This window comes from Heterodontus francisci, chromosome 2 (genome assembly GCF_036365525.1).
Source record: "Heterodontus francisci isolate sHetFra1 chromosome 2, sHetFra1.hap1, whole genome shotgun sequence".
NCBI lineage: Eukaryota > Metazoa > Chordata > Chondrichthyes > Heterodontiformes > Heterodontidae > Heterodontus > Heterodontus francisci.
The window spans coordinates 9,272,134-9,286,653 of NC_090372.1; the positions used below are offsets into that span (position 1 = coordinate 9,272,134).

The 14,520-nt window shown below is 46.3% G+C and overlaps 1 protein-coding gene across 6 annotated transcripts in view; it reads right to left on the bottom strand.

The window, feature by feature from the left end:
* Window positions 1-14,520, bottom strand: part of cpne4b (copine IVb) — a 379,388-nt gene that overhangs the window by 96,663 nt on the left and 268,205 nt on the right. For all 6 annotated transcript variants that reach the window (XM_068054266.1, XM_068054259.1, XM_068054275.1 and 3 more), the window contains 2 exons: window positions 11,138-11,212; window positions 2,550-2,633 (listed from right to left, as the gene is read on the bottom strand). In XM_068054266.1, the coding sequence (XP_067910367.1) occupies window positions 2,550-2,633; window positions 11,138-11,212 (159 nt within the window). The remainder of the gene's footprint in view (window positions 1-2,549; window positions 2,634-11,137; window positions 11,213-14,520) is intronic.

The window sequence follows — 14,520 nt, forward strand, 5'->3', positions numbered from 1 at the left end:
AATCGTCCAATTCGCCATTGTACAGCTGCCACATTCCAATATCCATATATAGATGCTTTCCCACAGGACCATCTTTTCATGTGTTGCAGTCCAGAAATAGCAAGTGCCATGCTCAGTGGCAATGAAAATCTTGGTCTGCCTGTGTCCTCCTATAAATCACCCAGGCAGTCATTTCATATGTGTGAACTTACAGGAGTGCCTGCAGGCTATATGAATTGGGGAATCACAGGTAAATTCAGTCCTGTTCTTTTTCAATATTGGGTACACAATGAAAATCTTGGTCTGCAATGACATCGAAGTTCAGAGAACATCTCCTTTATAAATCAACAGAAAAGCTGCCCTTCTCAGGACAAGCGCACACTCCAAAGTTAAAGCCTCCATAATTCAGGTTTTATGAAAGTCAATTAACCAACAGAAGGACATGTAGTGTCATCGCGAGAGGGATCACTTTAATCTCTTCTACTATTCTGGTTTATTTCTGATTCACACCATATATATTTTATGCAACTTTACCACAAACTCTATTCATGGCCTCCAAAACCACAAACTCATTTTTTTTCTAATTTAATGTTGATTACAGAAAATCATGGCTCATGTTCCCATTGGCAGAAGGATCGAGAACCAGAGGACACTGATTTAAGGTGAATGGCAAAAGAACCAAAGGCGACATGAGGAAAAACTTTTTTTCCCCACAGCGAGTGGTTAGGATCCGGAATGCACTGCCTGAGAGTGTGGTGGAGGCAGGTTCAAATGTGGCTTTCAAAAAGGAACTGGCTAATTATCTGAGAGAAAAAATTAGCAGGGTTACAGGGAAAGGACGGGAGTGTGGGACTAGCTGAGTTATTCTTGCAGAGCCAGGACAGACTCAACGTGCTGAATGGCCTCCTTCTGAGCTGTAATCATTCTATGATTCGTTTTCTCTTTCTGGGGCGTGGTTAAGTAATAAATAGAAAATTTACAATTCCCCCAGTGGCACTAAGGCTTGTGGAGCAACACAGCCGTCATCCGAGCTGAGATCAGCTGAACCTGTGCAGACTGGTGATGGACCTAGGATCATCCAAGCTTGTATAGTTCACTTCTACATTTGCTTTTATCAAATGAGATGAAAAGTGAATCACTTTAAATCTCAAAATCCTTACTTATTAAATTATCTATGCCATTTACTCCTTTGTCCTTCAATATCAACAAATTCATGGGGAGGGAGATTTATACACAACTTAACGATTTTGCATCAAATATTGAGCAGAGTCTCATTTCCTATCCGGCTCCATGAACTGCCTCTTTAGAGACAGGAAGAAGCAGAAAAGCTAATTGTCTTACTTCACACATTTAGAAGGCCAATCACTCGCATCTATTTTAAGCCCTTACTCATAAATATAAACTATAAAAATAATTACCTGTATATTAAATAACTACTGCACCATTTTTGGAGAATGCTAACTTTTTTCCCCATACAGAATATGTCTGCATTTTATTTTTCTGCTACTATTTCCAACAATTGATAATGTAAGAGTAGCTGAAAAACTTTGCTTAGCTGCTTTCTGTTCATCTGCACCGTTATTCCTCACCATCACCAGTATAACATTCACACGTACTTAACCATCACATTTATGTGAAACCTTCTGTAGTTTTCAGAGGATTGGTGGATGTGAATGTGAGAAGGTCATCACGTCCTTCGATTAAGATTGGGTGTCTCCATCTGGGCAGGCATAATCTGACACCGGGATTTTGTAAGGTCCCCGAGGCAGGGTCGGAGGTGGGAGGCGAGGGGGGGCATGGAGCATCGTGATGGGTGGAGGGGGGCTGGAGGGCCCGTCACTGCCCTGTCGCCCAGCGATTCTGCTGGGGGTGGGATAGGCCGACGACAGCCTTCCCGCCCAGAGGCCAATTGAGGCCCTTAAGTGACCTATTAATGGCCATTTAAGGGCTTCTTCCCACCGCTACTGGGATCGTACCAGCAGTGGGGGTGGGGAGGGGGTGGAGAAAGGACACCTTGTCAAATGAGATGCCCTCCCTGTGGGCTTGTGGGGGGGGTTGCAGTGGGAGGGTGTCCCTCCTTTGTGGCCAATTTGTGGCCCATGGAGGAACCCCGCCGGGAACAACCTTACCCCCCGGGACCACCCTCCCCCAGGACTGCACGGACATCCTCCTACCCACCCACCTCCACCTCACCGACGCCTTCCAGATGCCCCGCCTCCAGCCCAAAATCCATCTCTGAGAGTATGTCACATCCTTTCCTAATACTGGGAATGTTTGCAGATCCAAGTTGTTTTAGATTAAAATAACCCAAATCCTAGACAGCTTGGAAGTTGCGGTTAAGGTCCATTCAAAGAATAAACTTGACTCCTCATGATTAACCTGGGAGCCAACACACGTGAGCTCGGTGCCAAGGAAGGAAGAACATGGGATCATTTGTGCAGGTCTTGTACGTGAACATAAATGGCAGGACAGCATGGATGAAGAGAAAGGCCATTTTTCATTTCTATTTCCAGATAGACTAAGAACTGTATATGTTGGTGCTTAATTGATCAAATCAGAAATTCCAGTACCTCTGTTCTGTGTACAAGCTGCTGTGTTCCATCATCATTCATCCTGAAGATTTCAAGAAATGGGTCTGATTTGCTGAAAAAGTCCTGTAAAAAAAGGAGTTTCCACCTTACTCACATATAATAAGCATATTCCAGCCAAACCAAATCAGTTGTATTTTAGTTACATATAAATATTGGGATCTTGAACAGCCAATACACCTTGTGCCTATAATACCCAACAGATATCTTTAAATCTGAAGACTATTCTGTGCATACGGTATTGGACCTGCAGTGAAGGTAGCCAGCTAACACAGTTGGATATGCAAAATCTCTTATAGCGGGAAGTGTGAAGACAATGGGTTTGGCTTTCCTGACCTTTGCCCAAACAAACCCACCCTTCCCAGGTAGCAAAGGTCAGCAGAAAAAGGGGGCAGAGCTTTGTTTCCCCGGATCACCACCCACTATTTCACTGCCCTGGAATGTATGAGGTTTCCCCAGGGTGACAGAAGGGGCAGGAGCAGTGTGCCATTATAAATAAGGCAATCCTGTTGTTCTAACTTTCCTCCTCGTCAGCACATTGGCCAACTAAATATAAATACAGGCCGATGAAGCAGCTGCTTTTGGGGTGAGCATCGGAATGCTCACAGACTGGAAGGTCTGTGCAAGACTGGGGAAGGGAGTCTTACAACCTGAAGATCAAAAAGCCATGAATGATTTTACTTCTTTCGACCACCCTCCAGATGATTTCAGGGCCTGAGGCTAGTGGCCAGGAACACAGGGGCCTGTAGCTGTGTACAATCTCCTCCATTCCTTCTTATACTGGACCCTGCCAAAGGGAGGGCCTGTGCCTGGCAGGGGGTTGTTGCCAACGGGGGGTGGGTGTCCCCATGCCATGGTGATGGCTCAATACAGCAAACCCTACCAACCTAGAAGAACAAAACACACCACAGGTGGACTGGTCTCTTCATGTGGGGTAGTGCAGGGGATAGAAAAGGTTTTGCTTACTCGATTTAGATATTGGAAGATTTTATTGCTTCTAAAAAGGAATAAAATGTAATTAAAAATGTTGGGTTTGTTATCCATTTCAAAAATACCATTGAAAATCAAGGGCTGAATTTTCCCAGGCCCGCGAAGGTCTCTTTGGAGGCCGGAGCGCGCCGGGTCAGCTTCCTGATGCGTTCCCGCCTTCTTGGGCTTTTCCCAGAGGAGGACTAGCGGGTTTGACAGCAGCCTGCCCGGCAGTGGCAGGGATCCAATTAAGGATGGCAATGAGCCACTTATCTTCAATTTTCCAGGCTGCAAAGGTTTCCCTGGGACGCACAGGGCCCGCACGCTGCGTCAGAAGCCCAAAAATGGATCGGAGAGGGCTTTGCAGCGGGAGGTCCGAGCTACGGCGCATTTGAGGGTTTAAATTTATTTGCCAGAAGTAATTCACAAAGGGGACCTATCCTCAGGCAGGAGGAGCTCTTACAGCCACCTCACGGAGACTGATGTCTCTGCTAATGCTTGCCCTGCTCTAATAGCAGCCGCTTCCCTCCTACTGAAGGTGCTTCCCTCACATTGCTGCTGCTCCTGCTGATGGCCAAGCATTGGCCGCACTGCCAACGCAGCCGGCGGCCCTGCCCGATTGGCCCTCCCAATGTTGCAACCCGGGCTCCTGAAGACAGCTCCAGGAATCGGCCACCTCCAGGAACATCGCATCCAACAACCCGCCACGGCCACTCCCGGGTTCCTGACCCGGAATTGAGGCTGACATCAGGATCAACACACTAGCGGTAAAGTTCAGCCCCAAGAGTCTGCGATGAATAATGAAAAGGTCTCAACCTAAAACTTTAACTCTGCTTCTCTCTCCACAGATGCTGCCAGACCTGCTGAGTATTTCCAGCATTTTCTGGTTCTATTTCAGATTTCCAGCATCTGCAGTATTTCGCTTTTGTTTTGGAGATATTATACCCTCCTGTGGGACATGATTATTCCATTTGTTGTCCTCACAACTAGACACTCTACTCTGCCATGATTGCTATCACAGCTCAGCTTCCAGTGGTTGAGAACCTTCTATTCACATTTTCTAGCCTCTGGTTGCAAGTGATTCTATGCAATTGGATTAGCAAAAAAACAGAGCCACTTTACATTATAATAATTAACTTACATTTTTACTAAATAAAGGAACAGATAATGTGGAGAAAGTTAAACGCTGCAATTGATATGAGGGGCTCCAGTGATGTTGACAAGCTGCTTGAGCTGTGCCCTTAGACGATTACATAGTCATCAGCTGCCACCTCGAACTCCCACTGCTCGCTCAGTATTGGCCAATCCAACATGACAGTGAGTATTTCTACTGGAAAAGGGAACTGGGGGCTAATTAGCCTTCATCAGCCTGAAGTATCCTGGATCATTCAATGTGACAATCAGCAGAAGGATGGTTTTGTTTAATCACATCTCATTAGTTAATTAAAATACCTTAACATTTTATGAAAGTCTACCTTTAATGAATAGGCCGTTTTGACTCCGCCACATGACTCCTGTGTCAGCTCCAGTCAAGAAACCAGAGCTTATTAAAAGGAGGGAGGGTGGCCAAGAAGTCATTGGGTAGAGTCAAGCTGGTACAATATTCCCCAAATGAGCAGACAGAATTACCAAAAGGCAGTAGGAAGGTGGCAACCGAAAAATTGTTTTCAAACTCCTCTCTGCCCTGATGAAGCATTACAGCATTTATAAGGAGTAAAAATTCAATCTGCAACCTTACTAGGTAAAAAGGAACCTTCAATAAATGACAGAGAATTGCACCAGCTTGAGGGGGGGCTTCCACCAGTCTCCCATTGGAGTTACGGCAGAGATGGACAAAACCCCACCCACAGAACTTCAGCCCCATGTGTCGGTGATCTTGGCTCATTGTAATATTGTATAACTTTGCAGCCAATAGAATTAAACGTCAGGTGATGAATGGACAGCAGATCCCATATCACGTGCTTTGCGCCACCATCTGAGACGAGTTTCTGCACCGTGAGTCTCTTCTCATTGTTGATTGGTCTGTAATGTTATGTGATTAGGATGGACCAATCACATCCTTGGTCATAAAATTAACCCATTTTCATGCCACGATCTTGCCCATTCACTAATCCTCAGTTCAGCTATTCAACCCACTCTGCTCCCTCCCAAGTGACTCCTTCCCCCGTACCCCAGCCATCTTCTGCTTGCCCTCTGTCACCTACCCCAGTGCTCCACATAATGCCCTGTCAGCACCCTCCCATGAAGGGCCTCTTTGAATGTTCCAGAATGTTTCCCCCCATGTGGTGCTCCATGACCTCCCTCCCCCACCCTTACCTACACTGAATTCTCTAGACTCCACACTCCACTTCTTGATAAGGCAGTCAGCTGTATTCAGCTTATATAAAAAAAACAATGATTTCCTTTTCCTGATACTGCGGCCAACAGCCTCTGGCCTGAACCTTCCTACACCAAGACTGGCAACACAGCTAACGCTTCGGGAGAAACGCTATTTATCATTGAAACCCCAAACCTTACAATTCCTCAAAGAGGCGTTTGCAATCACTGGTGTGGATTTATGGATTAGTAACCAAACTGCAATTGAGGTTTGAGCAGTTCTACATAGTTATATGATGTTCTTCGCACTTTTTGATTTGGGTAGGTAGAGGTTTTAAAATCACCCTGTTCGCTGAATAGCTTCTCCCAATGAGACTTGATCGCAAAACCAAAGCACCAACTCTTGTACCTCACTGGCAGGTCCCAGCACTTACTGACCTGAGCCCTGCCCCCGACCCCACTAGCAGCAGCTCATCCCCTGCGCCCCACCCCCCTGCGCCCCACCCCCTCCCCCGCCGACCCATGCTCTCAGACACACCTCACTACAGCTTACAATCTTTCACTAATCATGAGCAAAATAAATTAACACCAAAGCACATGAAAGTACTTCATGTAAGAGAAAGCAGCTGTTTGAAATTGCAATCATTTACTTCTACTCTGCGTAACAGAGCGATAAATTAAGAATTGACTTCAAATACTCAAAATGTACCTCAACTGAGGTTTAATTGCAGAATCTCATTCTGAACGCAACATAACATAAGTGTTAAACATGTGATTATTATTCATTTATGTAACTAATTCATGTATATAGTTATATTTGAATGAACACAGGGATATAAATATGATGAGAATCCACTGTGACTATTCACCAATTAATACACAAACTAGTTTGTCACGCAAGTTAAAATCAGATTCATTTCCCTATGTAAGCATATTTCAATATGCTTCAGTTATCTGCATATTAAAATTAATTCCCATGGATAAATTAGGCTATGGTCCCCGTAACAGAGACTTCTGATAAAGATCCTCTGTAACATTACAAGAGATAAATTAGTATTTTTAAAAAAAATATTTGCCATAACGAGGATAGAGCTACTGCAAGGAAGCAAGGGGAGGGTGTGGTTCACAAACTGACAGTCCCGGTGGGGAGCAGCATTTGTAGGGAGCATACATCAGATCACGTGGGTACATAACTCAACCATGGAAGCATCCCTGTAACATAATCACAGCTTTCACTTTAATGGTTTAAACCATTACCTAAAGTTCTTATTTAGCAATTGAGCCCTTTATGATAATTCCCACGTGCCCACTATTCTCTGCGTATAATTGTAACAAGCATTATAATAGGTTTTACATAAAGTGATGCTGCTGAGAAGTTCCATTAAGCTGAAAGCATGACTGGATTATCAGTGACCTATTTAACAGTGTGAGTGAGGCGCTCAGCATCCTGACAGCATCACATGACCAGGTGCTTAGATTGTATCACTCCAAAGGGCTTTTGAAAACGCTGAAAGACAAGGGGGAGCAGAATTGCAGTGCCGAGTACAATGTCAAATGGAGCGATGGGATGCAAGTGTAGGCTTCCGATTGTCCCACTTGCCGAGATTCCCGATCTCGACTGTGCAGCTATCGGGCAAGTCACTTTCATACAGGAAGGAAGCAGTGACGCCATTCCGATTCTCCAAGTGGCCAGCTTCGGAGCAGCACTGGTTAGAGGACCGAGAGCAGACAATGCTCTGACACCAGAACCACCTTCACAAATAACTTTCACAGAAAGGGGACTCGGAGCACTGATACCCAATCCGCAATGTTACTCCTGGCGGAAAGCACCACGGGACTGGAGCAGAAATAATCAATACCTTTGACACAATTGGATATAGAACCAAAAAGCAAAAGCTAGAAACAAAAAAAAAATCAAGTTCTTCATATGGGTGGCACAGTGGTTAGCACCGCAGCCTCACAGCTCCAGGGACCCGGGTTCAATTCTGGGTACTGCCTGTGTGGAGTTTGCAAGTTCTCCCTGTGTCTGCGTGGGTTTTCGCCGGGTGCTCCGGTTTCCTCCCAACGCCAAAGACTTGCAGGTGATGGGTAAATTGGCCATTGTAAATTGCCCCTAGTGTAGGTAGGTGATAGGGAACATGGGATTAGTGTAGGATTAGTATAAATGGGTGGTTGATGTTCGGCACAGACTCGGTGGGCCGAAGGGCCTGTTTCAGTGCTGTATCTGTAAATAAAAATTTAAAAAAAATAAAATACGAACCACATTTAATTTCAAGGGAAATAATAACAGAAAAATGCTGGAAAACCTCAGCATCTGTGGAGAGAGAAACACAGTTAACAGGCTGAATTGTTCCAGCCCCGACTGGAGACAGGGTTGGATTGGGCCGTGGTCGGGGGGGGGGGGGGGGTGGGGGAATAGGTAGAGGGAGGGGGGAGCCATCTTGCATGGAAGCATTCCCGCCTCCAGGGGATATTCCCAGGGGCGGGCTGCGAACAGGGTCGGCTGACTGCTCCATGGAGGTGGGCAACCAATTAAGGCAACTAAGGACCCACTTAGGGGCCATTTTGCACCTGTATTTTCCCACCATCAGAGTGGCCAACTGCCAAGTGCCCAGCCTGGCAGCTCAAAGGAGGGAGCCTCCTGGTGGCAGGCCAGTGGGTCTTCAGAGCTGGAGGCACCACACTCCATGAATGGGGCCACAGGGATGAATGGCTGTAGCCATGTCTGAAACCAATCCCGCAAAGGGGTTTCCCCTCCACCTCAATGGCACTGCCGGCTTTGCTCCTCGTTATTTGCTGACTTTTCTGTAGGCAACTGAGACCCCTCGCCGTTGCCTTTTTGCCCGAGCAGTGCCCACCTCTCCCAGTGGGGCTGCCGATGGTCCAGAGCTGTGGGCCCTCTGATTGGGCCTCCAGTCTCCTGAACTCACCCGCTGTCCTTAATCGGGCAGCGAGTGCAGGGGCAGCCAATCAGGAGGTCGCACCTTGGAAGGTTGTGCCATTGACAACATGGGTGGTCTGTGGACCCACATATGAGACCGATGCCAGGGTCCCGACGACCGCCGGGAAATTCAGCCCAACGTTTCAGGGCGATGACCTTTCATCACGAAAGGTTGGCAGCCTGAAGCATTAAACTCGGTTTCTCTCTTCACAGATGCTGCCAGACCTGCTGAGCATTTCCTGTATTTTCTGCTTTTATTTCAGATTGCAGTATTTTTGCTTTTGTGTTGGTTTTTAATTTCATGTGGAATGGCTTACAGAGAAAATAAAAATCTGTTTTGTTGACAGCATCAATAGATTCGGTTCAGAAGGCAGAAAACTATTTGGTTAGCAAATTTATCCTCTTACAAATGCTGCCATGTCGATTGACAATCTGTTCATAGAAAGTGGGCAGTCTGTATCTATTCTGCCATGTAACTGTTTTTTGTGTTAATGAGGTATTTTGTGGTAATGATGTCAGACTGGCCACCATTACTATTTTATTTGTTGCCACATTCTGACTATGGACCACTATGTTGCATTATTAACTCCCTAAGCGGCAGGAACAGAAAATCGTAGCGTTATTAAATCCAGAGATTAAAAAGTGCTGCTGCACTGACAGTGCTTCATAGAGTCATGGAGAGATACAGCACTGAAACAGGCCCTTTGGCCCACTGAGTCTGTGTTGACCATCAGCCACCCATTTATACTAATCCGACATTAGCCCCATATTCCCTACCACATCCGCACCTTCCCTCAATTCTCCTACCACCTACCTAAACTAGGGGCAATTTACAATGGACAATTTACCTATCAACCTACAAGTCTTTGGCTGCGGGAGGAAACCCGGAGCACCCGGCGGAAACCCACGCAGTCACAGGGAGAACTTGCAAACTCCGCACAGGCAGTACCCAGAACCGAACCCGGGTCGCTGGAGCTGTGAGGCTGCGGTGCTAACCACTGCGCCACTGTGCCGCCCCTGTTCTTCCGAACAGGTGCATGTTACAAACTTCCAGGAATAGTCTCATTTCATTTTCTTCAAGAACATAGGAACAGGAGGAGACCATTCAGCCCCTCGAGTCTGTTCCACCATTCAATCAGATCATGGCCAATCTGCATCGTATCTCTGTCCAGCTGGCCCGGTTCCGTAATCCTCAACACCCTTGCCTAACAAAAAAATATACCAATCTGAGTTGACCAACAACCTCCACAGCTTTTTTGGTGGCGGGGGGGGGGGGAAAAGAGTTCCAGATTTCCACTACCCTTTATGCCTTCTTCAGTAAGTAAACACTAGTCATGACACTGTTACTTATCACAAGGGTTCTTGAATTATGTATATCTTCAATTGAAATATATATGACAGAGATGAGGAGAAATATTTTTCTCTCTGAGGGTTGAGTGTCTTTGGAATTCTCTTCCTCAAAAGGTGGTGGAAGCAGAGTCTTTAAATAATTTTAAGGCAGAGGTAGATAGATGTTTGATAAGCAAGGGGGTGAAAGGTTATCAGGGGTAGGCAGGAATGTGAAGTCGAGGTTATAATCAGATCAGCCAAGATCTAATTGAATGGTGCAGCAGGCTCGAGGGGCCGAGTGGCCTACTCCTGCTCCTAAGTCATATGTTCCTATAATATGGCAACCAGAACTGCACGCAGTACTTTTAAGTGTGATCTAACCAAGGTTCAATACAGGTTTAGCACAACTTCCTGACTTTAACATGAAGGATCGTTCTCAAGAGAAAAGCAAAGTGCCATGAGCAAAATGTGAGAGTGAATCTTTACCAGCTGCTCTCAGCTACCGGTTCATTTCTCCTAATCCCAGATGATTGAACAGTGGCCAACACTGGAGAGTGCTCAGTTGTGTGTCCAGATTGATATTTTAAAGAGACTGTCATCATTTTTGAGGAGAGCGGGTTGATGAGCTCAGCTTCCTGCTCATCAGTTTCAGGCAACACAACCGAGCTTTCATGCTGTTGTGATATTTGGTGACAGGGATTTTGTAATCAGCTCAGGTAATTACAAGCACAGTTGGAAAGCCAGAAGAGAGACTTTTAAACATGTCTAAGCAGGTGAAAATGAAAACTGAACCTGCTGAAAATTGCAATTGATGCATTCCTTTACTGAACCAGGCTATGTACTGATAGCTCAAATACAGCTTTACAGTTTCTAATACTAGAATGGCCTCATAAAATAACTTTCAATTAAAGGTTGGGAAAAATAATAAATGAAAGATGCTTAGCATGTGCTAGAGTTAAAAAAAAGTTTGATCTGCATTTGTTTTTAAAGAATCATTTCTGTTTATGTCCCTTACCTTATCATCTAGTTTTCTTGCACTGAATGTCAACTCCACATAGTCGTCATTCCCTGATAGTTCTTCTGCAATCACCTGCAGAGAGAAAATAACATTGGAGATGGTCAGAATCCACCGAGAGCGCGTCGTTCTCAGGGTGAACAGTGAACAGGAGTCACAGCAACACCAAGACACCAGAATGAAGCCCAGAAAGGTTCAGGACAAACTGCGGACGAGGCCAGGACTACACCAAGGCCCAGTGAAAAGTAGATACTGCTTCTAGTGGCCGTGGGATCGATGAAGACTACATCTCTACCCAGGCAGAGAAACATCGTAATTGCATTTATTTCTCTGTATATCTTGCTATAGAGGGAGTGCAGCAAAGGTTTACTAGACTGATTCCTGGGATGGTGGGACTGACATATGAAGAGAGATTGAGTCGGTTAGGATTATATTCGCTGGAGTTCAGAAGAGTGAGGGGGGAATCTCATAGAAACCTATAAAATTCCAAAAGGACTTGACAGGGTAGATGCAGGAAGGATGTTCCCGATGGTGGGGGAGTCCAGAACCAGGGGTCATAGTCTAAGGATACGGGGTAAACCTTTCAGGACTGAGATGAGGAGAAATTACTTCACCCAGAGAGTGGTGAACCTGTGGAATTCGTTACCACAGAAAGCAGTTGAGGCCAAAACATTGTATATTTTCAAAAAGGAGTTAGATATAGCTCTTGAGGCGAAAGGGATTAAAGGATATGGGGGGAAAGCGGGAACAGGCTACTGAGTTGGATGATCAGCCAAGATTATAATGAATGGCGGAGCAGGCTCGAAGGGCCGAATGGTCTACTCCTGCTCCTATTTTCTATGTTTCTATGTACTGCTTAGAGATATTGGCCAGAATGCTACACCTACCACCCACCCCAGGAGTGGGCTGGGAGGTGGGGGGGGGCGGGGGGGGGGGGATGTAAAATCAGGTGGCATGGCAAGGGGTGCAGTGCATGCCACCTACCCACCTCAGCTGGTATTTTACCAGCAGCAGCCCACCTGCCCTTAGACCAATTGAGGCGCTTGTAGCCAATTAATGCTCATTTAAGAGCCTCTTCCCACTGCCGCTGGTATTTTACCAGCAGCGGATGGGCACTTTGCCACCTGGGGAGGCTGCCCAGCAAAACCTGGAGGGCCCTCACAGTGGCACAGGCCATCCCTGCTGGAAGAACCACCTCCATCGCTGGCTGGGTCCAGGGTCAGTGGTGCTGCAGGGACTGAAGAGTTGTCGGCCTTCTGATTGGCCAGCAGCCCTTGGAGGCGGGACATCCTGCCTCAGAGGGGTGGAAGCCACGACCTCAGGTAGTTAATTGCCTTGGCCATGATTTCCCGTGCTGGCGGTGACGCACTCACCCCCGACCTTCCAGCCGGTGGGCGGGGCCACTGCCTCCTCGTTAAATCATGGCCATTGAATGTGCCTGCACTCGGTCAAACACAATACAAGGATCTTGTTGCAACCACATTTGGATTGTCAGATTTGAAATGTCTTAAAATTTACCCTGGGACAGTGAATAAAAGTGAGAGAATAAGCCAATAAAACAGCAAAGATCTGGAATTCTTAGTTTTATAAATGAGGTGTAAAATATAAAAGCAAAGAGGTAACGCTAAACCTACACTAATCTTTCATTAGGTTGCAGTTAGGACATGATGTCCCCCCTGTTGATTTTGGGAAAGAGATCAAGGCCATGGATAGGGTGCAGAAGAGACTCACAATGATACCAGGGATGAGATAACTTCCCTACAAGGAGAGATCAGATCAGAGAAACTGAGATGCTTTTTATCTGTACAAAGAAAGAGGAGATTTAGAGTCATAGAGAGTGTCAGCACTGAAACAGGCCCTTCGGCCCACCGAGTCTGGGCCGACCATCAACCACCCTTTTATACTAATCCTACATTAATCCCATATTCCCTACCACCTATCTACACTAGGGGTAATTTACAATGGCCAATTTACCCATCAACCTACAAGTCTTTGGCTGTGGGAGGAAACCGGAGCACCCGGCAGAAACCCACACGGTCACAGGGAGAACTTGCAAACTCCACACAGGCAGTACCCAGAACCGAACCCGGGTCACTGGAGCTGAGAGGCTGCGGTGCTAACCACTGAGCCGCCCATACTTGATTATGGTGATTCAAATTCTAAAAGATTTTCAATGCATCAAAATCTACCTCCACTGGTCAGTGATTCAGTGACTGGAGGCCATAAATTTAACATAATTGCCAAAAGAACAAATGGAAAGGTTAGGGGAATTTCTTTTAAGAAAATGTTTTGTTTGGGCAAGGAGTCCCCTGCCAGAAACAGTGGTGAATGCAGAACTAATAAAGGAAAGTTTAAGGACAGTGGACTGGGACAAAGTGAACAGTCCATGGAGAGGGGCAGCACAGGTTTGATGGGCTGAATGGCTTTCGTCTCTGTGCTATAAAATTCAATGACTCAGTGATTCATGACTTGGGTGATGTGGGAGGAGGTTTAACTCTGTCTCAAGAGACTCAAACTGACACACAGCAGCCAAACACTTCGCGTACTCCTATTGGTCAGATGGTACCTCGGAGGAGCGAAAAGGATCACGGTTAAGACCACACACGGACGTTCAGGAGATGCCTGATTTTAAAGGAGCACTGGGCACAGTTACACATGATCAGCCTCTGCTACCCACCTAAAATTGGGTGGGATTGCAAAAGTGAAAAAGGGGTCAAATTAGGCAGCATGGTCAGCCAGCACATTTAGACTTAGCTCCCTTCACCCCCACTGCTGGCTGGCTGCCTCTTGGCCTGTCACATCAAAATGTCAGTGGGTACCGGGGCTGGGTTTTGGGGGTCTGCCATATCCCCCTCTTGCCAGTACCACCTGGAGAAGGGAGGCAGTAGGTCTGGGTACTGGCAGGAAGGCACCTGGTTCTTTGAACACAGGTAAAGGTAGCCAGTAGAGGCCTTCTCCCTATCCAGTTCAACCATTGTAGTTCTCAGTCTCAGCCATGGCTCATTACCTTCTATAGTCAACGCTGGAGGTGCAATATCAGGAACCAACAGTTTGTGGGTTCATCCCATTACATTAACTCATTGCTCATGGATCCAGGAAGGTGTGAGATGCAGCAAACACAACTACACAAACTGTGCACTCTAACAAACTGAGCCTGGATACAAGAATGGGTATCTGAGGTGCTTAGTAAAACCTCAGATGGAAGTACAGAAAATCTAAGGCACTAAAGGTGTCTGTGCCAGCCAAAAATGAGCTATCCAGTCTAATCCCACCTTCCAAGCTCTTCGTCTGTAGCCCGGTAAGTAACAGCAACTCAAGTGCATATCCAAGTGTTTTTTTAAATGACCTGAGGGTTTCTGCCTCTACCACCCTTTCAGGCACTG